The following is a 22,924-nucleotide window of genomic DNA, read 5'->3' as shown; positions in this document are numbered from 1 at the left end:
AATTAATCTCATTATCTTCTTCAGCAATGGCCAATAAGATGCCTAATGAACTCCACTTAGGGGCAGGGACAGGGGCAGGGACTAGAACTGTAATTTCATTGGCATGGGAAACTCCCAGGTGAGGAAACTGCCTCAGTTGTTCTTCTTAAGCATTTAAATAGCACTTATTAAGTCCCAATTATCTTCTATCATGGTTTCCTCTTTGCATCCTGGTTCTCTTTAAAACTGGTAGCATCAGGTATAAGATAATAATAATAGCGTTTACATAGCACCTACTATGTGCCAATGTTATGCTCTTTAAAAATATTATTTAATTTGATCCTCACAACAACCCTGAAAAGTAGGTGATGTTGTTATCCTTTTACAATCAAAGAAACTAAGGCAAATAGAAATTAAGTAACTTTCCCAGTGTCACATGGTAAATGTCTAAAGCTGGATTTGAACTGTCTTCCTGACCCCAAGCCCAACACTCTATACACTGAGCTGTCTGCCCACTATTAACAAGTAATTTTTCATTTTTAGTGAAGTCACTTCTCAACATTCATTACTTTATTAAAAATAATAATAATTTCTTAAGTATTTATTGCTAAGCATTGTGCAGGGTGTTGAAGGAGATTGAAAGAGGAGACATTTTCATGGAGCTTGTGGTCTAGTAGGAGGATAATTGAATATTATTAAGTTCAGAACTGAAATGCATACAAAATATGGTATAAGTTCCAAGCAAGGAAAAACATCATTTCTCACTGGAAGGCATCAAGCAAAACTTCATGGAGGAAGCAGAATTTGAGTGAGCTTTGTGGAATGTGTAGGAGTACTTGTGTATTAGAGAAACATTTTCTTTGGATGAGGAAATTTATATATCCTCTCTTTGACGTGTAGACATATCTTCAGATTTTCCTTATGTAAAAGAAACATCAAGAAGAAAACTTTTAATCATTGTGAAATTTTCGAATGGCTGAAAGTAGAGATCCCATGTTTTCTCTAGGATTCCTTTTGTGTACTAAAGCCATGACATAATAGTAATTACTTGGAGGGCAGTAGAGCAGTAATGGTGGGTGTGAGCAGACTGCAACATAAGAAGTAAAGGAACTTTGAAAAGGAGGAGTTAAGAATGTCATCAGGAAAATGTGTGAGAAAGAGATGACCTGATCACATGGTTGGAGCAAAGGATAACTAACTGGACAGGTGGACAATCTGTGTGCTCCCTTGATACCCTTATGATGTCAAGAAAAGGTGAGGAAGGCTTATAACATATTGAGTGGGCCTTTGTGATGAACTTATGGAAAGATATCAATAAGAATCATATAGGATGTGCAGACATAGGTTATAATCTTGTCTTTGTAGGTATACAAAGTTGGCACCTTTGTACCACTCCCCAGGGAGCTGGATGGGGTGTGTACTTCTGGGCCCTGTAGCTCTGCTGCTAGGGACCATGGGGGCTGGGAAGTAAAGTTTGAAATCCCCTCCTCCATTGTTCCCCTCCTGGCCCTCCCAGCAGTCCTTGCCATAGGTAGCAAACTGCCCAACTCTTGAACCTCAAACTCCTCTTTAGGGCTTAGTTTTTAAAGCCCTGTAAGGGCCTTTTTTTTCCTTCTTCTTCCTACCAATGATGTCGCTCCTTTCTAAATCAATCAGAAAACTGTTTATAGTTTGTAATAGGAAAGTAGGTGTTAACATCATGTTGATGCATCTAACCTTCTTTATCAGTGAGTGCATCCCATGACTATATCACCTGAGGGGAGATTGAGGGGGTAGAGCTGGGAATCAAATCTCCACCCCACCCCCACCCCCAGGGAACACCCAGATTGATGAGATCATCACAATTCCATTTGAGTCATGCCATTAACATTGCAATGAAGGTGAGATCATGCAATTACCTAGTCATTGACATTTCTGTAGTGTTTGCTGGAGTAAAATAATAAATTGCAGCCTTTGTTGTTAAGGATGACACTGACTTTATCCTAACTTGATGCTAATTGAACTAAGAACTTTACTGAAAGATGACATGGCTTGGGGAATAGAATTCTATACCTGATTTCAGGAAGATGTGGATTCAGATGCTTCTTTTTTTATGATGGTGGACAGTCACTTAATCTCTGGCCCTCAGGCAACTCTCAAAACTAAGTTATAGCTGGGTTTTGATCCTGTATCAGATACCAGATGTATTGAGCTAACTTTCCAGAGAGAATTTAGCCTGCTGTGCCTGTTTTTCTCCCACAGTCCCTTCTTGTTTTAAATTCACTGAATTTCATGTTGAATGCAAGACTTGGAAGCTTACATGCCTGGAGGTGAAAAGAAATTCAAACTAACCAAGCTCTGACTAGCTCTGCATTTGTCTAAGACAGAGAGGTTGTACATTGTCGGGTATTTCTTTTTCTTCTGATCGTCTTTGCTGTTCCAAAAATGTGTTCTACCATGCAGTTTTACAGCCATATTGATAGTAGTCATTTCTACAACTGTTGATCATTGCAAGTAATGTATTCTTGCTTTCCATCTTTCAGACCTCAGCAGTCACTCAACGAATAAGTCCTTGTTCCACCCTGACTAGCAGCACTGCCTCTCCACCAGCCAGCAGCCCTTGTTCTACCCTTCCACCAGTCAATACCAATGCAATAGCCAAGGATTGCAACTATGGGGCTGTCACCAGTCCAACTTCCACACTTGAAAGCAGAGATAGTGGTATCATTGGTGAGTCCTGATTTGTACTAATAACTTTTTTTCCCATTCTTTTAATGAAACTCCATGACCTTTTGATTTGAAAAGGTGTTTTCTATTCTGCTTTGAGATTTTTTGAAGTGCGTGTGTGTGTGTGTGTGTGTGTGTATCCAGGAAAAAAAAAGTATGTTTTCCCATCTTTGACTTGTGTATCTTATTACCACAGTAAGGAGTAAAGTGGGAATAGGGATGTGTTTGTCATGAGCTTTAATGAAAGTTTGAGAGAGAAATAGAGGTGACCAATATCTCTCTCCTGTTCTTCCCACTACTGTAAAATTATTATATGAGGAATGATTTAGCAAATTATTCTAAACATTCTGTTTAGGCAGTTAGTTCATTTTTCACTCCCACCTTCAGAGGTCTTTTAGTGAGAAATCAGTCCTCATTGATAGAGAGATTTGCCAAAAGGAGGAAAGTAAGTACATGGTCACCTAGCCAGTTACATTGTCTTGAGGTATCCTGGGTTTCATTTGCTTTGAAGATCAACCCTTTTCATGTATTTCAGAAACCACTTCATACTGCCACCATTTTTTGTTATTTCTGATTGGCAGTATTAGCTTCAGTTCAGTCATGTCTGACTCAGTGACCCTATTTGGGGTTTTCTTGACAAAGAATTGGAGTGGTTTGCCATTTCCTTCTCCAGTTCATTTTACAGATGAGGAAGTTGAGGCAAACAGGCCAAAGTGGCTTGCCCAGGGTCACACAGCTAGTAAGTGTCTGAGGCTGGATTTGAACTCAGGAAGATGAGCCTTCCTGACTCCAGGCTTGACACTATCTGTTGGGTCATCTAGGTGTCCCAGTAGCTTCAGATAGTTAGCCCAAGATAAAAAACCTTCCACTATGATGTGAAAGTATTCCTTAATTTTCAGAAACTTTAAGCTAGTACCACCTCACTTGTAGGTTTTTTGAGTGAGGTAAAAGACAGAAGAAGAGGTACCCCAATCTCATCCATGCCTAAGGGAGAATTTGATTTTGTCCCATGAAAAATGAGAAGCTTTAAATTCTTCAGTTGGTATCTAGAACTTGGAAAGTCCCCAAGAATTGAAATTTGTCAGTTTCAGCTTTCTTGTGTGAATTTTCAGATGCCTTACATAAGGTTAAAATTTCCTCCTGGGACTTAGAAGCATTATCCAGTTGCCTTTAGCTCTATTATTAGCAGTTTGAAACTGAAAAACAAAGGAACACTCTGATGAAAGAAGGGGCTGATGACAGTTGATGTAGTTTGTTGTTTCCAGTGGACTCTTTTGAATATTTAATCATAAACAGCTCTAGAGTGTAATAATCTCTTTTATTTTTTAGAGCAGAAGTTCTTAACCTTTTTTGTGTGTGTGAAGTGGTTCCCTTTGGCAGTTTGGTGAAATTGATGGACTCCTTATCAGAATAATGTTTTTAAATGCATAAAATAAAATATATGGAATTATAAAGAAAAGCAAATATATTTGAACACATTTTTCAAAATATTAAAAAGTTTACAGACCCTTGGTCAAGAACCCTTGCTTTTAGAGTCTTCATAACCATCATTTATATGCATTACTGTATATCTTTAGTTATAAAAGGGAAGCTAGGTGGTACAGTGGATAGAATACCAGACCTGGAGTCAAGAATATCTGAGTTCAAATCTAGCCTTGGACACTTACTAGCTATGTCACCCTAGGCAAGTCATTTAACCTCTAGTTGCCTCAGTTCCTCATCTGTAAAATAGGGGCACACTGAAGAAGGAAATGGCAAACTATTCCAGTATTTTTGCCAAGAAGACCCCAAGGACAATGACAATGGGGTCATGTAGAGTTAGACATGACTGAATGATCAAACAACAACAACAATACTTATAAAGAGACAGTTTGGAAAAAGAATTATAATGTAAAGCCAGATAATGTATTTTTAGCTCATTAGTTATTTTGTCAGCCTCTAGATTTTATTTTTTTTTTCTTCATGCAGGGGGAGATTTTTACAAATACTCTTTTTATCCATCTCTATTCTGGTTTAGTAGACATGTCAGTTAAGAGAACAGTCTCTTCAATTTTTGTACCTACTGCTGAATGCAGAGCTAACTAAGTGGGTCCTTTGGCCACTTGAATAACCTCGGTGTTCTCTATCTGCTGGAAGGAAAGTCATTAGTACACAATATCAGATCCATAGTATGGCAGAAGAGATTACAAGACTAAGGTTGGCAGTGCTGGAGATATAAATTGCTTTGGCCCCATGTGTTCCTTCTTTGTATGCTTCCCCATTTGTGAGATCTTGGTCAGCCTTTCCACTGACCGATTGTATTTGTAGGAGAGTGTTCTCCATCTTATGGGAGAGAGATGTAACTATGAGATGTAATATCACAACCCATCTATAATTTAATAGAATTAGTTTTGGGTTTTTTTAATCTATGCCATTTCAGTAAATGCCTTTACTTTGAGCCAAATGTATCTTCTGGCTGACTGCTAAGGAGTAGACATCTCTGGAGGCTCAAGAGCTCTAAGTTTAGGAATCAGACCCAAAGAGTATCTTGAACCTGAGGTAGCCATCTTCCATGTTTGACCTGTGAGTTTAAACTGGGGGTGCTTCTATAAAGAGCACTACACTGTGCTATCTAGAAATATCTATATACACTGTGCATATCCAGAAATGAAGATCAGCAGCCTCAAGTTGGATTTAAGCAAAAACAGTGTGTTGTGATTTTTTTAATATCCTTTTAGGTAGTAGTGTATTGCATAATTGTTTCAAGGGACAATTTAGAAAATGTTGATGTTTCTTCATGTACACGATAGTGTTATTGTTTTTGTAGTCAATTCTGTGTTCTAATTGAGAGACACATTAGCACACATTATGTGAACTAGAGATAACTTCTTCCAGTTTTCCTATTTGCCACAGTAGCATTAGAGTCTGAGGCACAGATCAGATAACATGCAGAGACATGAATATAAGAAGCAATTCAGCCTTATTTTGAGGAAGGTGTGCGTGAGGAGGAAGGAACTGGTAAATATGAATGTCCTTTTGATGTCTATCCTCCAAATGGCTCTTCTTGAGTTCTTTATCTTACACTGCTGGGTAAAAATGTATTAGTCAGGGAGACAATCTTATTTCACTAAAATACCCACATATATTTGCAGTACACAGAGGAGAAGAAGCTGAGCAAAATAGCAGCCCCTCTAGTATTTTCATCTTTTTCTTCTCCTGTGTTCAAGTACAAGCCATTTTCAATTCAGTTCAGCAAGCATATGTTAAGTATCTTGTGTGTTCAGAGATTTATGCTAGGTGTATGGGATTCAGAGACAAAATGAAAAGTAGTCTCTAACCTCAAGGAGCTTACATTCCATTTAAATAACACTGCAGTAAGATTTGAAACATACTGGAAAAATAAACTCCTTTCCAGTTTGTTGTTGTTGTTCAATCATTTTTCAGTTGTGTCTGACTCTTAGTGACCCCATTTAGGATTTTCTTGGCAGTGATACTGGAGTGGTTTGCCTTTCCCTTCTCTAGCTCATTTTACAGATGAGGAAACTGAGGCAAATAGGGTTAAAGTGACTTGCCCAAGGTCACACATCTAGTAAGTGTCTCAGACCAGATTTGAACTCAGGTAGAGACATCTTCCTGACTCCAGACCTGACACTCTATCCACTTCACCACCTAGATTCCCTCCCTTTCCAGTTGATAGCCCCATTATTGGTGTATTTCAGACAGTGAAAGGGAGAAAGCCAATAGCTTTGTAAGATTATCTTTGGGAGACAAGGAAAGGTATGTGAAAAGGAGAAAGTCTACCCAAGGACAGTGGGCATGGGAAAATGAGGCAGAACATAGAATGTTTAAATACTCTGCAGTGAGAAGAAATAATCCAGAGTTGAATTTGCTATACTTTTATTTATGCATTGCTCAGTGCTGTGAGGGCCATCCTCAGAACAACAGCTTATAGTGCTAATTGTAGAGATAGTAAAAGGATTGGGGGAATTTTCAGTCTCAACAGTTAATAGTTATTCCATATCATGAGAAAAATTATTAAACAGTTTCACCACCAGAGTTTCCAGTTTCCATTATCATAATGGTTACATATAAGTCTTTTTTTTTAAGGCAGTTGGGGTTAAGTGACTTGCCCAGGGTCACATAGCTAGTGAGTGTCAAGTGTTTGGCCTGAGGCCGTATTTGAACTCAGGTCCTCCAGACTTCAGAGCCTGTGCTCTATCCACTGTGCCACCTAGCTGCCCCTACATACAAGTCTTTATGAAAGAATTTATAAACAAATGTCCTTGGTCTGCTTGTGAAGAAACTTGCTGATTTAGGCCTCTCTCTGCATGTCTGTGCTGGCAGGGAGCATTGAAGTGTGACTGGCATTTTTTGTAGAGTATGAGGATGGAAATAGGGCAGAGTTAATATACAGGATTCTGTTTTCTAGCCAAAAAGTATGAAAACGTTACCTGTTGCTAGAAGCTCTGTAGCACAAAACATTGAGGAATTCTGGAAAGAGTTAGCCACACTTGTTATTTAGCATCATAACTATATAAAGGACAAACTGAAATACCAAATCAGTAATATATGTTATTAACTTATGGACATTGAGGAGTTTGTTTTCCCATTTTTATGGTGATAGGTTTGTTTATAAATGTGTTTACAGTTGGTTGTCTTGATGGCTATTTTGGGCTATATCTACCTTTCAAAAAGCAAATTCTTTTCTTAATCCATTCTTTCAGACTGGCTTTTTATGTGCTGGGCAATGTACTAGGTATCAGACATAAAAAGACAAAACATAAAACAGCCCGTCAATCAGTCAACTAGTATTTATTAAGCACCTACTATGTGTTAGTCTCTTGTCTTAGGTGTTGAGGATTCAAAGACAAAACTAAAAAAATAGTACTTTGCCCTCAGTCAATCAACAAGTATTGATTATATGCCTCCAATGTGCTGGTGCTGTGCTAGATACTGAGGCTACAAGTACAAAGAATGAAACCATCCTACTTGAAATGAGCCTTCATTCTGGTGGAGGAGATAATAAGCATATAGAAAAATTCTGCTGGCAGGATTCAGCATCTAAACAGATAATTGGATCTGCAGTAATTTGAGAAGGAAGAATGTCCTAACAGCTAGGGGATCAGAAGACTTTCCAAAGGACATGGCACACGAACTAAGCTTTGAATGAAGCCAGGGACTCTAAGATGTTGGAGGTGAGGAGAAAGTGCATTTCAGACATGGAAGACAGACTCTGCAGAGGTACAGAACAAGAAGCAAAGTGCTGAGTTCAAGGAACAGCTGGTAGGTCAGTTTGGCTAAAACATAGAGTATTATGTAATGTGAAACAATTCTGGAGGTTAGATTAGATATATACATCTGGGAGACATCTGCATAGAAATAAATGATCATTGAACCTATGGGAGCAGATGAAATCCCTGGGATGGAAAGGGTAGGGAGAAGAGGGTTCAGAACAGAGCCCTAAGGGACACCCTTGAGAGGGCAGAATATGACCAATGATCCAGGAAAAGAGACAGAGGAAATAATCAAGATAGAGAAGAGTCAGGAGAATGGTGAAACTAAAGGCAAAAGACTGACAGTAAGCATTTATCAAACACACACTGGCATATGAAACTGTGCCTAATACAGCAGAGAGATCAAGAAGAGTTAAGACTGGAAAAAAAGGCCATCAGATTCAGCAATTTAAAAAGCATTGCTAATATTGGAGAGAGCAATTTCAGTTGATTGGTGAGTACATGTCCAAAGAGAAGTAGAGGCAAGGAATGTGGATTGTTTTTCCCTAGGTGTTTGACTGTAAAAAAGAGGAGATAGAGGACAGCATCTTGAAGGGATGGTAGAATTAAGTGAAGAATTTTTAAGGATTGGGGGAGGGTGGAGATGAAGGTTTGTAGGCAGCAAATAAGGAACCAGTAGATAGAGGCTGAAGTTGCAGCAGTTGAGGGAGAAGGAAAGGTAAGTGGAGGCATAATTATTGGGTCAAGCTCCTGGCAGAGATAGAATGAAAAGGAAAGAATAAATATTCATTAAGCACCTGCTGTGTGCTAGGAACTGTGCTAGGCATTTTACAGTTATCTCATTTGATCCTCACAACAATGCTGGAAGGTAGGTACTATTATTATTATCCCCATTTTGCAGTTGAAGAAACTAAGGCAGACAGATTAAATGACTTGCCCAGGATCACACAGCTAGCAAGTGTCTGAGGATGGATTTGAACTCAAGTCTTTCTGACTCTAGGCTCAGTGCTCTCACCTCTACCCGCTTTCCAGAGGTGGGAGAAGATGGAACAAAGGCACAAGTAAAGGGGTTGGCCTCAACAAGGAGAAGAACCACCTCAATAATAGAAAAGAAAGGAATGATAGGGGAGTTTGTGGTATAAATTAGGAGATGATAGGAAGCATTAGACAGATGACCTCTATTTTCAGGATAAAATAAAGGCAGGATACCCTGAAGAAAGGGAGAGGGAGAAATTGTATAGCAGGATGAGAAGAGCTATTATGGAGAGTCAATAATAGTCAATTAAGGAAGAATAAAAGTATTATCATGAAGCAATGAGGGTGCAGTTGAAATTAGAAAACAATTTGTGGTGGACTCTGGTTTTGTGACTTCTTCCAGCATCATTCAGCAGCACTGAAGAGCAGAAAAGGCAGGTAGAGGTAACTGAGGTTTGGGGCTTGGCAAGACATATATGGGCTAAAGGACCAAGAGCAGATTCCAGGATGTATTTGACTTGGTTGAATTTCAAAGGAAGGAAAGGAGAGCAGGGGCAATGTGAACTGGAAGAGAAAGGAAAGGTGGAGAGACTGAAGGGCGGGCACAGTGAGTACAAAGAATAGGTTTAGGGGAGAGAGGTGGAAAGATCAGAGGTTGTAGTCAAGAGGAGCTTCAGAGTGAGGTAAAAATGTATGACTATTCCAGAAATTGACTGAGGTGGAGTAAAGATGCAGGTCATGGAAATTGAGGAAGTTGTTGGACTGAAAGACCAGAGTATTTGAAATGTCAGAATGTGTATTGAAGGACACGAGCATGAGAGCAGTGATTGCAGTGGAGTGAAACTCTGAACCAGGGACTGAACTACTTGAAAAAGGATGAGTGACGTAGGAGCCACTATAACTCTGTGTGTGTGTGTGTGTGTGTGTGTGTGTGTGTGTGTTACTCCTGGACTGTTAAAATAACCTTTCTTTTTTTTAATGGCCCATAGACTTTGTTTTAGGTTGGTTTTTTTAATTAAATTTTCAAACAAAGATCAGACTTCTTTCTCTCCCACTTACCTACCCCTCTCCACCTTGAAATTGCAAGAAAAATATAACCTCTCTCACACGCACACACACGTGTGTGTGTGTGTGTGTGTGTGTGTGTGTGTGTGTGTGTGTGTATATATATATATATATGTTTATATTTGTATATTTGTATGTGTGTGTATGGATGGATGGAAAGAGGTTTCTGGGTGATGGCAATAGAGGGAAGGTCTGGTAGTGTCATTTGGAATAGAAGAGTATTCCTACTTTTTCTCTTGGATCAATGTGTTGTGGTAGACGAAAAGAGGACTGGGGAATAAGAGAATGTGTATCCAAGGCTGGAGAAAAGGCAGTGTGTTTTGGGAGATCCAGGTTTCCATGAGTGCAAGATTGAAAAACAGTAGTTAATAAAACCATGTATACCCTTTGACCTAGCAGTATCACTACTAGTTCTGTACCCCAAAGAGATCACAGAAAAAGAAAAAGGACCTATATGTACAAAAATATTTATAGCAGCTCTTTTAGTGGTAGCAAAGAATTGGAAATTAAGGGGATGCCCATCAGTTGGGGAATGGCTGAACAAGTTGTGGTATGTGACTGTGATGGAATACTATTGTGCTATAAGAAATGATGAGCAAGATGTTTTCAGAAAAACCTGGAAATGCTTATGAACTGTTGCAAAGTGAAGTAAGCAGAACCAGAAGAACATTGTACACAGTAACAGCAATATTGTACTATGATCAACTAAGCTATTTTTAGCAATACAAAGATCCAAGACAATTCTAAAAGATATATGATAAAAAATGCTATCTACCTCTAGAAAAGAACTGATGGAAGCTGAATGCAAACCAAAGCATATTATTTTTTACTTTATTTTTTGTGGTCTTTTTTTTTTTTTACAACATAATTAATATGGAATATGTTTTGCATGACTTCACATTTATAACCTGTATCAAATTGCTTGCCATCTTGGGGAGGAAGGGAGAGGGAGAATTTGGAACTCAAAACTTTAAAAACAAATGTTAAAAATTGTTTCTTTATGTAAATAAAAAAATAAACTAGGGGAAAAAAAGAAAAACCAATAGTCAGACATCTGATAGAAGAAGTCTAAGATGAAAGGAAGTTTGTTAATAATGGAACAGGGATTCCAGAGGGTATAATGGAAAGATATCATAGGGCAGGATAGGGATGTAAGAGGAATAATGATTAGCTATCTGAGGATCAGGAGTGGGAAGTTGTAGTAGGAGAAAGGAATTTTTACCTAGGCAGCCTGCAGCTCTGAGTCACAAAGATTAGAGGAGGAGAGTTTTCTAGCCATAGAATGAGGAAGCACACTTTGAGGTCCACATCCACAAGGATTGTGTGCTGATGGAAAGTGGCATCAGTGAGCCTTTTCTCAAATGCCAGAGAAAAGGGGAGATGGGGCTGGGCATTTAGGATAGTAAATGAATATTCACTTATGTAACAGCCTTGGTTTAGTGGTACCTCCTTTTTCTTTACCTCCTGTGTTTGGATTAGACCTGTGATTTTATTAATATTGGGAGCCCCCAGAGGAAAATTCACTGTGGCTATATGTTATTAACTTCAGAATTTTTACTTAATTTCAAGGAACTATCAATTACAAATACTTTTAAACTATTCTGATTTATGAAAATGTTATATTTGTTTATTCTAATAATTTTCATGATTTCTGAATCAGCATATTGAAGATATAGATTACTCCTTTCCCAATCTAGTGATCTTATTTTCTCATTGCATCAATTACTCTATTAGTTCCAGGAATAAACCAGGAATGCTTATATAAACTTTCTGGAGAGCATAGTCATATCAGTTCCAGTTGTCCTATCCTTTCTGTAGGTCTGTTTTTCATACTTTGTTGTCACAATTACCACACTTTCTTTCTCCATTAAAAAAAAAACACTGTTTTCCATCCAAGCATTTCTCTTCATCCACAAGTATCTCCCCTGTGACTTATTAGTAGTAGGTTTGATAATCTTTTTTTAAAGAATAGCCGCAAAATATCTGAAATCAAAGCTTTCTTTATCCTCACATAATATGGAATTTTCTCCCGAGATGATTGATCCTGAGACTAGAAAATAAAAGTTCTTGTGAAGAAGGTGACTTATTTTCTCAGCTTACCTACTGTGTAAGAGACTAAGATGTTCTTTCTGCCAAACCCCATAAGGTGGCATTTAGAGTCAGCTTTACGTCAAGGTTTGCTCATTACCAAACTTCTCATGTAGAGGTCATTTTAGAGATAAGGCTTATAGATTTCAGTGATTTTCTGAAGTCTGGAAAAATTCTCCAAAGGTACAGCTATTATTACAGCTGGTGCCTTAACCTCTTCCCAAGCCATTCTTACTTCAAACTCCTACTATGGATATAATACCCATTTTTCTTACAGAGCTATCTTGGTAACACCCCCTCTATCTTGTCTATAACCTAGAATGGTCCAAGCAACAGCTGAAAAGGGTGAAATAAATAGACTAATTATACCAGAACTTTGAGGTAACAGCTATAAATTTCTTTGGCAAAATAATAAGCCAGAGAGCTGAGGCAACAATGAAGTTTGCCTGGTACTAAGGAGGGACCCATCTTCTAATTTTCATCTTCTAGTTACTTTTGGAATGATCCATCAACAAGTTCATAACTGTCTTTAATACATGTAGCCCTCATAAACTGTGGGTATCCTGTCTCACCTCACACTCACAGAAATGAGTTGGGTTCCCTAGAACAAGGCTGCAACTGCACCTTCAGGGCTCCAGGGATACTCCTGAGGAGTTGGGGGGTGACCCCTAATCCTTTTGGCTTGAGTTCCTATTCTGTGTTCTCCCCAGTGTTAGTCATCCTTGATGAGTGCCCTAGTTTCATTTAATTAATTTCAGTTAGCTTTTACCAAAAGATATTTACTGCAAAGTTATAGCAACAAAAGCAATTACAAAACTTTATTTCCCCTTCCCAACTTGGGAGGGGGAGGGGTCAGGCAGGGGCGACGGGGTTGGGCAGTGAACAAAATCACACACTTCCCTTCTATATCACCTCAGTCCTTGGGAGAGTGGATTCATACTTAAAATGTTTGCTACAAGGCATGGACCCCACCAAATTCACTTCTGATTTGGAATGGCCAGTGAACCAAATCTCTTCCTTGCTGTCGAGCCCAACATCTTGGGTATATGGGGGCAATCCACCATGAGACTGAGTTATTATTTATATAACACAGCACATACAATCTTTCAGAGCTAATATGGAAAGTAGACAAATCTCTCTCCAGAAAAATCTTTCATCAGAGTAACAAAGCTCACATTTTAACCCTTTTCCTTGCAAAGAGCTTATGATCACTTTCTTTTTTACATACCTTTCCTGGGGATAGTTTTCTTGATGTGCTTTCCTTATCCATATTGCAGGCACTAAACATGGGTTTCTCTCAAGACTGTCCTAAGCACTCTTCCCTTTTCTCTGTATATTTTCTCACTTGGTGCTCTTATAAATGCTCTTGGGTTCAATTGTCTTCTCACATAGATGATTCTGAGAGCTGTGTGTTTAGCCGTAGTCACTTTTCTAAGCATTAGTCACACATCACCACCAGCTTACTGGATATTTCAAACTGGATGTTCCATAAGCAGTTCAAAGTAATCATGTCCAAGGCATAACTCATTATCTTTCCCCACAAAAGCCACATCTCTGCTGAATGTCCCTATTATTATTAAGGGCACCACCATCCTTCCAAGTTGTCTAGGTTCACAGTCTTGCTATTATCCTCTCTCTTTCTCATATTGACCTCACATATCCAGTCAAATTACTAAATCTAGTAAAGTTATCCTTTCCGCATTGTGACATTCCCCATTGCGGTTTCAGTATATCACAAGTTGGCACAAGGAATTAGGGGAGTTTTGGGGGAGCCATAGGCAACACATGATTTCCAGCAGATGACACAGAGCCTTTGACCAAATACTTAACCCAAATTTTACAGTAAGGTACTGTAAATACCTCATAAGAGAAAAAGAAAAACTTCAGACTTCTCCTCTGGTACAAAGGAGGGCCAAGGAATTTTGCACGGATTTTCCAGGTCACAGGGGTGCTACACCCCTCATTCCTGCGATGAGGAAGAGATAACTGTAATTTCTCTGCTCCAGGCCCTTTTCGTCTCCCTCCTAGACTATTGTAGTAACCTTCTCTCTCTTTTTTTAATGGCCTATAGACTTTTGTTTTTGTTGTTGTTTTTTTTATTAAATTTTATTTTCAAACAAAGATCAGCCTTCTTTCTCTCCCACTTACCTATCCCTCACCACCCTGAGATTGCAAGAAAAACATAATCTCTGTTTTCATATATATAGAGAGATATAGATATAGATATATAGATATATAGAGAGAGAGGGAAGGTAATTCAGAATTGCTAACTGGCTATGTCTACAAAAATATATGTCTCAATCTACTCTCTGAGTCTATCACCTTTGTCAGGAGATAGGAAGCATGTTTCATCAAGAGTCCTCAGGAATTGTGGTGGAACATTGTGTTGATCAGTTTCCAAGTTTTAATCAGCCAAGATCACCCCCCCACCCTCACTCTCACCCACTCATCCATTGAGAACACAAGAAAAACAAAATCTATTATACACACGTTGTCAATCAAAACAAATTTCCATATTACCCATGTCCTAAAAAATATTTGTCTCATTCTGCATTCTGAATCCTTCATCTCTCTATCATTAGATGGGTAGCATGTTTCATCATTAATCATCTGAAGTCCTGGTTGGTCATTATGCTGATAAAAGTTCAGCATAATAATATTCCATCAAATTTATATACCATAACTTGTTTATCCATTTCCATTTCTCAATTTATAGGCACCTCCTCAGATTTCCATTCTTTGCCATCTCAAAAAGAGCTACAAATATTTTTGTACATCCTCAGAATTTGTTTTGCTTAGAACTGATCCCTCCCTTAATCTGTTCTCCCTCTAATTCCCCCTTTCTCCTTTACTCTCTTTCACTCTCGTTTTTCTGTTGAGTGAAGAATATTTCTCTACCAACTCTATGTGTGTCTTCTTTCATTTGACCAGTTCAGATGAGAGCAAAATTCAGATGTCAGCCACTGCCCCCATCCCCTTCTTGTTTGTGTGGGTATCTGCTTATATATCATCATTATGTGAGATCATTTTCCTCTAACCTTTCTTTCCCTTCTCCCCCAGTGTATTCTTCTTCCCTTTTCTTAACTTTTTTTTTTAAAGGCAATTGGGGTTAAATGACTTGCCCAAGGTCACACAGCTAGTGTCAAGTGTTTAGTCTGAGGCTGGATTTGAACTCAGAGTCCTCCTGACTCCAGGGCCTGTGCTCTGTCCACTGCGCCACCTAGCCACCCCCTTTCTTTCCATTCTTAAGAACATCAGAACATAACATAACCATGCTCCGGCCTTACCTAATTAGAGTCCTTCTGTGAACCCTGATGATAATAGGGATCAGAAGGGATATCTGTGTCATCTTTCCATATTTGAGTGTAAGTAGTTTATCCTTTTTTAATCCATTATCATTGTCCATTCATGTTTACCTTTTTTGTGTTTCTTTCACTCTTGTGTTTTTACTTCAGAGCTTCTCTGTAGTTCTAGACTTTTCATCAGGAATGCTTGGAAGTCCTCTATTTCATTAAAGATCTATTTTTCTCCCGTGAGGTGTTATACTCAGTTTTGGTAAGAAAGGTTTTCTTGGCTCTAAGAATGTATCCTTTGCCTTCTGGAATGTCATATTCCAAATTCTCCACTCTTTTATAGTGATGACAGCTAAATTGTGTCTGATCCTGACTGTGGGTCCTTAGTATTTAAATTCTTCCTTTCTGTCTGCTTGCAGTATGCTTTTTCTTTGACATGGAAGCTCTAGATTTTGGCTGTGATGTTTCTGGGAGTTTTCATTTGGGGGTTCCTTTCAGGAAATGACTGGTAGATTCTTTCTCTTTTACTTTGCCCTCTCCTTCTAAGAGATCTAGGCAGTTTTCTTTTAAGATTTCTTGAAATGTGATGTCTAGGCTCTTTTTTGGGTCATAGCATTCAAATAGTCCAGTAATTCTTACATCTTTTTCTCTGGGAGTTGTTTTCTAGGTCAGTTTTTTCCAATGAGATACCTTACATTTTCTTATATTTTTTCAGACTTTTGACTTTGTTTTAATATTTCTTGTTGCCTTCTGGAGTCATTGGGTTCTATTTGGTTTATTCTAAATTTCAAGGAGTTTGTTGCTTGGACAAGGTCTTGTATCTCTTGTGCCAAGCAGTTAATTCTCTTTTCATTTTTTTTCCTTTGCTAGCTTTCCTTTATTTTCCAATTTTTCCTCAAGCAGTCTCATTCCATTTATTAAAACTAGTAAAAAAAAATACTAGCTTCATCTCTTCCAGAAATTCTAGTTGAGTTTGTGCCTAAACTGTGTTTTTCTCTGATGCTTGTAGATGTTTTAAAGATATGTTCTTTTAAAGATACTCTTTTCTGCCTTTATGTCTTGAGCATCCCTGCCACTGTAAGAGCTCATTTGTAGTGGCATTCTTTTATTTTTTCCCCCATTCTTCTGTCCTACTTCCTAACTTTATACTTAATGTTAGGGCTGAGCTCTGCAATAGTTCCTCCCAGCTGCCAACCAACTACTACCTACCCCCATACCTGCTCAGGGTAGACAACCCAGGCTAGCTGAAGCAGTATGGCACCCTGAGAGACAGATAAGAGGTTGTATGTACCAAAAAAAGTCAAACTGCCATTACCATTTTGAACACTCCCTTCCCTCAGACCACAGTGAAGGCCACTCAGAAGCTTGAGCCCAAAAGACAAGTATATCAACACCTGCCAGAGTGCTGACCATGCTTTCAGCATACCCCTTACAGCTACCAACCAAGGAACCAACCATTGTGGAGATGCAACCTTGCTACTACTTCTGACTGTAGCTTCTCAGCAGCCACAGCTAATTAAAGACTTGGAAGAGAAAGTTCTTATAATCAAAGTAATGATTCATCATCAGAAATGGATATTGTTTCATCAGTGAAAATGACATTAAAGAAGATGAATTACCATCTACTTTGTCATTGTACCCTAAGGATCATAAGACCTTTCCATCTGACTTGTAGCTTAAACTTCTTGTGTATGTTACCTCCTCCTGTTAGAATGTGGGCTCCCTGAAAGCAGAGACTGTCTTGCTTTTCTAATTGTATGCCCAGTTTTTAACATAGATCATTGCATGTAGTAAGCACTTAATCAGTGTTTATTGGTTTCTTGATTAAATTATTTGTCATTCCCTTTCATTTTTAACTAGATTACCTACTTTCCGGAGTATTAGTATCTGTACATCATTCATTGTTACCACTAGTTTGAGTAGTAAAAGCATGAGTAAACAACCTATTTTTCTCTATTCTCTTTCTTAATTTGAAAGAAAAAGACCTACCAACATATAGTATTAGTGTTTGCCCTTTGTTCAGGAAAAAAAGTTAGAAGAAATAAAGGGCCTTAAAGAGAGAGATATTCCTGAAAGCTTGTGTAAATTGAATTTAGGTATATCAAACCCTATTTCCCCATTGATATTAATGATAAATAGAGAAGCTTTAATTTCATTTCAGATGCTTATCTGTTTGGCAGTAATTCCTAATACAAGTTCTTAGTTACTCTGCTTCTAGTGCCTGTCATGTTTTCATAAAGATGTGCTTAAGAGCACTAAAGGAACAGCCTTGAGCAGAACCAAGAGAACATTGTACACATTTAACAGCAACATTGTACAATGATTACCTATGAATGACTTAGATCTTCTCAGCAATACAATGATCCAGGACAGTTCCAAAGGACTAAGGCTGAATAAAGATTGAATCATAGTATTTTCATTTACTTTATTTGTGTGTGTGGTTTTTTCTTTTGGTCTGTTTTGTATTTCACAACATGACTGATATGGAAATATGTTTTACATGATTGCACATGTATAACGTATATCAAATTGCTTACTGTTTTAGGGAGGGGAAAGTGAGGGAGGAAGGTAGGAAATGCAGAACTCAAAATTAAAAAAATAAATGTTAAAATTTCTTTACAGGTAATTGGAAAAAATAAAATATTAAAAAATAAAGAAAACTTTATTGTAAAAAAAAAGCAACTTCAGATCACACTCACTTTTTTGGTTATCATATACCTTGTTGCTTCCTCTGCCTTCTAAAGGATGAAACTATCTAGACAAGTCAAGTATTTCTCAGCTGCTGTGCTTTTAGTAGAGAAAGATTTACAGTAGATTTTTGGTTAGTTGAAGTGCCCCATTGCTCCTATGTCCTACCTCTGAGCAGCTTTGTCCTCTTTTTCTGGAGCTCATCAGTCAAATTCTTTCTTCTGGCTAAGTCTAGAATATACTCTTGCCACAATATTCTTACTGTTTTAAGGGCAGCTAGGTGGTGCAGTGTATAGAGCACTGGCTCTGGATTCAGGAGGAGCTGAGTTCAAATCTGGCCTCAGACACATAACACTAGCTATGTGACCCTGGGCAAGTCACTTAACCCCATTGCCTAGCCAAAAATAAAAAATAAAAAAACAAAAAACAAAAAAAACCAATATTCTTATTGTTTCTCTCTCCATTGGTCCTCACCCAAATGATCTCCACTATGCTTTCTTTCTTTGGTTTGTTGACTTCAAGTATTTCAAAGGCTTTCATGTTGAAGAGGGATTAGATATGTTCTATTTGGCCCCAGAAGGCCAAACCATTTAGCCTTTACATCAGGAAAACCTGCCTAACAACTTGAGTTGTCCAAAAGTGGAATTGTCACAGAAGGAAATGGATTCCCCTCATTGGAGGTCTTTAAACAGGTTCTGGATTGCCAGGGACGTGTGTGTGTGTGTGTGTGTGTGTGTGTGTGTGTGTGTGTGTGTGTGTGTGTTGTTTATATGTGCATGCATTTGCACATACCTGTGATACTGGGCTTAGCAGTTATATGTGAGTCCTTTTATCATCTCCCTCCATTTTCAGTTTAGAACCTTCTTGATCAGATTTGGAATGCTCTAGGCCAATATGTGAAGCAGCTAGGTGACACAGTAGATAGAACACCTAACCTAGATACAGGAAGATCTGGGTTCAAATATGAACTCAAACACTTAGTAGCTCTGTGACCCTGGGCAAGTCACTTAACCCTATTTGCTTCAGTTTCCTCATTTGTAAAATGAGCTGGAGAAGGAAATGGCAAACCATTCCAGTATCTTTGCCAAGAAAACCCCAAATGGAGTCACAAAGAGTTGAACATGACTAAAGCAACTCAACAATAATAAGGCACACACATACATATATATATAACATATGTATATATACACACACATATACACATACACACACATACATACACATGTATGTATGTATGTATTGTGGTTGTTAAATTCAAAATAAACACCTCAGTCATCTGTTACATTAAGGTACTGCTTCTTATTAGCAGTGTGCCAGGGATTAGCTATGTATCCTTGGAAAAGTAACTATCTCTCTAGGCTTCAGTTTCCTACTCTTTAAAATGGATGGTTTGGACTAGATGACTTCTGATGTCCCTTTATTGTGGTAAGATTCCGTGGCTTTTAGATTGCTAATTTAGGTTTATGAAAACACTTATTTTATGGCTGAAGTGTTTGGTAGATGAATAAAAGTATGAGATCCAATTAGAAAGTTCTTCTTACAAAACTTATAATACTTTATAAGTATATGACTTGGCATAGACAGAATGTTTACTGTGTGGTAGGCACTCTGCTAAGTGCTAAAGGTACAAGCACACAACATGGTCCCTGCTCTTGAGGAGGTTATGTTCTGTTGGAGAAAAATAACACATAAAATGGAGACTGGTGGGAAATGGTACCAAGAAGGGCCAAGATGTCGGGCAGGAATATAGAAGAGTCTAAAGAGTTAAGTTGAACCAATAGTTGCATGATCATGGCTGAAGTCCTTTATGAAATGATGGTCCAAATTTAGTGCTCTACCTCAGCACAAGGTGCTCAGGGGTTGGAACGTGGAGGTAGAGAAGGAGATAAAGGAGGTAGAGAAATCCAGAGAGTGGATTGATTGAGGAGTGTAGAACCAGGGTCTTTCTTGTGGAGATTAAATAATAAAGATCAGAGATCCCCTATAAAAGTAGCTACTGTTCCTTTAGCAAAACAGCTTTTGTGATTCCCAACCAGAGTTCTTCCTGCATTTCTCTGTTGGTATCAGGTTATCTGTAACTGCATATCAGCATATTGCTGTAAGTAAAAATAGCTTTAGTAATATATTCATACAAGTAGAATGGATTATACTGACAGTGGACGAGGCTGTATCTGTTTGCAAGCAGTTACCTTCAAAAGGAGCTCAAGGACACTTCAGTATAAAATTGGAATAAAATGTATATGTGTTCTGAAAATTTTTAAAGGAATTCTTTCTTTATCTAATGTTCCTAAAAACTCTCTTCAGATAAATTTTCAAAATTGAGTCTCCATGAAGTAAGTGGCTTGGTGGATAAGAGGCTGATTTTGAAGACTGATCGCATGCTATGCTTTTATGATAATGAATACAGAAACAAATTGGCCTTCAGAGTAATTAGAGAAAGAAAAAGAAAAGCTGTCTGTCAGATATTTAATCAAGTAAAGGGTATATAATCATTTATTAGATCATAGAATTGCTGTCATATTAAATATTAGTAATTTTTCTTGGAAAGTGATTCCTTTGCTTTTCACTTTTATTTGAAAAATATGCTTTGAATAGAAAGAAAATTATATTTAGTAGATAGAGAGGTGGGCAGCTAGGTGGCACAGTGTATAGAGTGCCATGGCTGAAATCAGGAAGACTCATCTTCCTGGGTTCAAATTTGGCCTTAGACGCTAACTAGCGGTGTAATGTTGGGCAAGTCACTTACCTATGCCTCAGTTTCCTCATCTGTGAAATGAGTTGGAGAAGGAAATCGCAAACTACTCACTTTGCCAAGACAACCCCAAATGGGGCTACAAAGTCAGACAAAATGATCGAAATGACTTAATGACAACAAATTATAAAGGAGTATGGGAGGCATCATTATTCTTATTATTTTGTAAATCATCTAAACTAAAATACCCTAACAGTTCTATTGCTCATTTTTTTCCCCCAGATTGAGTGCTTATATGGCATCAGACATCGATTTCCAAATTGTGACCTTTTAGGTCAGAACGCCTCACATTATCATGGCATTCATGAACTAATCAGAAGCTATGATACTTGCTGCATAACCGTGGAGTTTGTTTAGTGTGTTCATCTTAAGGATTTGTTTTTGTTTTTGTTTTTTAGTTTTTTTTTCATCTTTTTAAAAATTTTTGTTGTTTTTTTTAAGGGAAACTTACAACTCTTTTTAATTTTTTTTAACATGTGTTTTTAAACTTTGGGTTACAAATTTTCTCCCTTCCTCCCTCCCCACCCACCCTCATTGAAAAGGCAAGTAACTAGATATAGGTTATACACGTGTAGTTATGCAAAACATTTCCATAGTAGTCAGGCTGTGGAAAACTGAGTATATTTCCCTTCATCCTATCTCACCTCCCATTCTAGTCTCTCTTCTGACCCTGTCCCTCCTCAGAAGTGTTTGCTTCTGATTACCCCCTTCCCCAATCTGCCCTCCTTTCTATCATCCCCCTGCTCTCTTGTCTCCCCCCTCCCCATTTTCCTGTAGGGTAAGATAGATTTCCATACCCAATTGAGCGTGTATGTTATTCTCTCCTTAACCTAAATCCTATGAGAATAAGATTCACTCATTCCCTCTCACCATCTCCCACTTCCCCTCCACTGTAAAAGTCTTTTCCATGTGAGATAATTTACCCCATTCTGCCTCTCCCTTTGTCCTTCTCCCAGTATAATCCTCTATTACCCCTTAGTTTTATTTTCCAGATATCACCCCTTCATCTTCAACTCACCCTGTGCCTTCTATTTATCTGTCTGTCTATCTATCTAACTCTACTCTCTCTCTCTCTCTCTCTCTCTCTCTCTCTCTCTCTCTCTCTCTCTCTATATATATATATATATATATATATATATATATATATATATATATACACACACACACACACACACACATATCATTTTTTCCCCTCCAACTACCCTAATACTGACAAAGGACTCAAGAGTTACAAATATGATCTTTCCATGCAGGAATGTAAACAGTTCAACCTTTGATTTCTCTTTCCTGTTTACCTCTTCATGTCTCACTTGAGTCTTATATTTGAAAGTCACATTTTCTATTCAGCTCTGGTCTTTTCATCAAGAATGCTTGAAAGTCCCCTATTTCACTGAATGACCATTTTTTCCCCTGAAGGATTATACTCAGATTTGCTGGGTAGGTGATTCTTGGTTGTAATCCTATCTCCTTTGCCCTCCAGAATATTATATTCCATGCCCTGCGGTCCCTTAATGTAGAATCTGCTAAATCTTGTGTTATCCTGATTGTGTTTCCACAATACTTGAATTGTTTCTTTCTGCCACCAAAGCCCCCTCAGACTTCTCTACTACCTCAGCCACCATGACCACCGCCTTGGTCTCCAAAACTACTGGGCTTGGCCCTCTCCAGAGTAACTTTGTTTCCATCAATCTCCCCATTTTCCATGGCCTCTTTCAAAGCTTTAACATTTTCTTATGAGCTGAAGTCCATGAAACTGAACCCTTTAGATGACCCTGTTTCCATCTCTGTGACTATCCTGGCATCAGCAGAACCATAAAATGAACCTTTCACTGTTTCTTCTGTCATGTCTTCAGACAGACCTTTGAAGAACAAAGTGTTTTAGGACTGGCTCCTTGGTGCTGAATTCTATATAGTTAAAAGAATTCAAAGCTCCTTTTGTATCTTCTGCAGAGGGAATTCAATGACTGTGTACCCTTTGGGTCAGCCTTGATTGTTCTGGGTCAGGCTGACCAACATTGCCTTCTCAAACACTTCCTGCCACTTCTTCAATGGCTTTGAATGTTGGTGAGGTTTTTTAGCACTAATGTCTTTGAATCTGCCAGCTTGCTGTTATTCCCACTCCAGGAATTCTTCTCACCTCTCAAATTCTCTTGTCCTTGACTTTT

At 38.2% G+C, this 22,924-nt stretch overlaps 1 protein-coding gene and 1 pseudogene across 6 annotated transcripts in view; one reads left to right on the top strand and one right to left on the bottom strand.

Moving 5' to 3' along the window:
• TANC2 (tetratricopeptide repeat, ankyrin repeat and coiled-coil containing 2) overlaps positions 1–22,924 on the top strand; it is a 511,647-nt gene that overhangs the window by 309,185 nt on the left and 179,538 nt on the right. For all 6 annotated transcript variants that reach the window (XM_020997389.2, XM_020997396.2, XM_020997393.2 and 3 more), the window contains one exon: positions 2,502–2,688. In XM_020997389.2, the coding sequence (XP_020853048.1) occupies positions 2,502–2,688 (187 nt within the window). The remainder of the gene's footprint in view (positions 1–2,501; positions 2,689–22,924) is intronic.
• LOC144457742 (nucleolin-like) lies at positions 22,371–22,918 on the bottom strand (annotated as a pseudogene).

This window comes from Phascolarctos cinereus, unplaced genomic scaffold (assembly GCF_003287225.1).
Source record: "Phascolarctos cinereus isolate Bilbo 61053 unplaced genomic scaffold, phaCin_HiC Scaffold_5;HRSCAF=322, whole genome shotgun sequence".
Classification (NCBI taxonomy): Eukaryota; Metazoa; Chordata; class Mammalia; order Diprotodontia; family Phascolarctidae; genus Phascolarctos; species Phascolarctos cinereus.
Note: the sequence above shows the minus strand (reverse complement) of the source record. Positions and strands in the feature narration are given on the sequence as shown.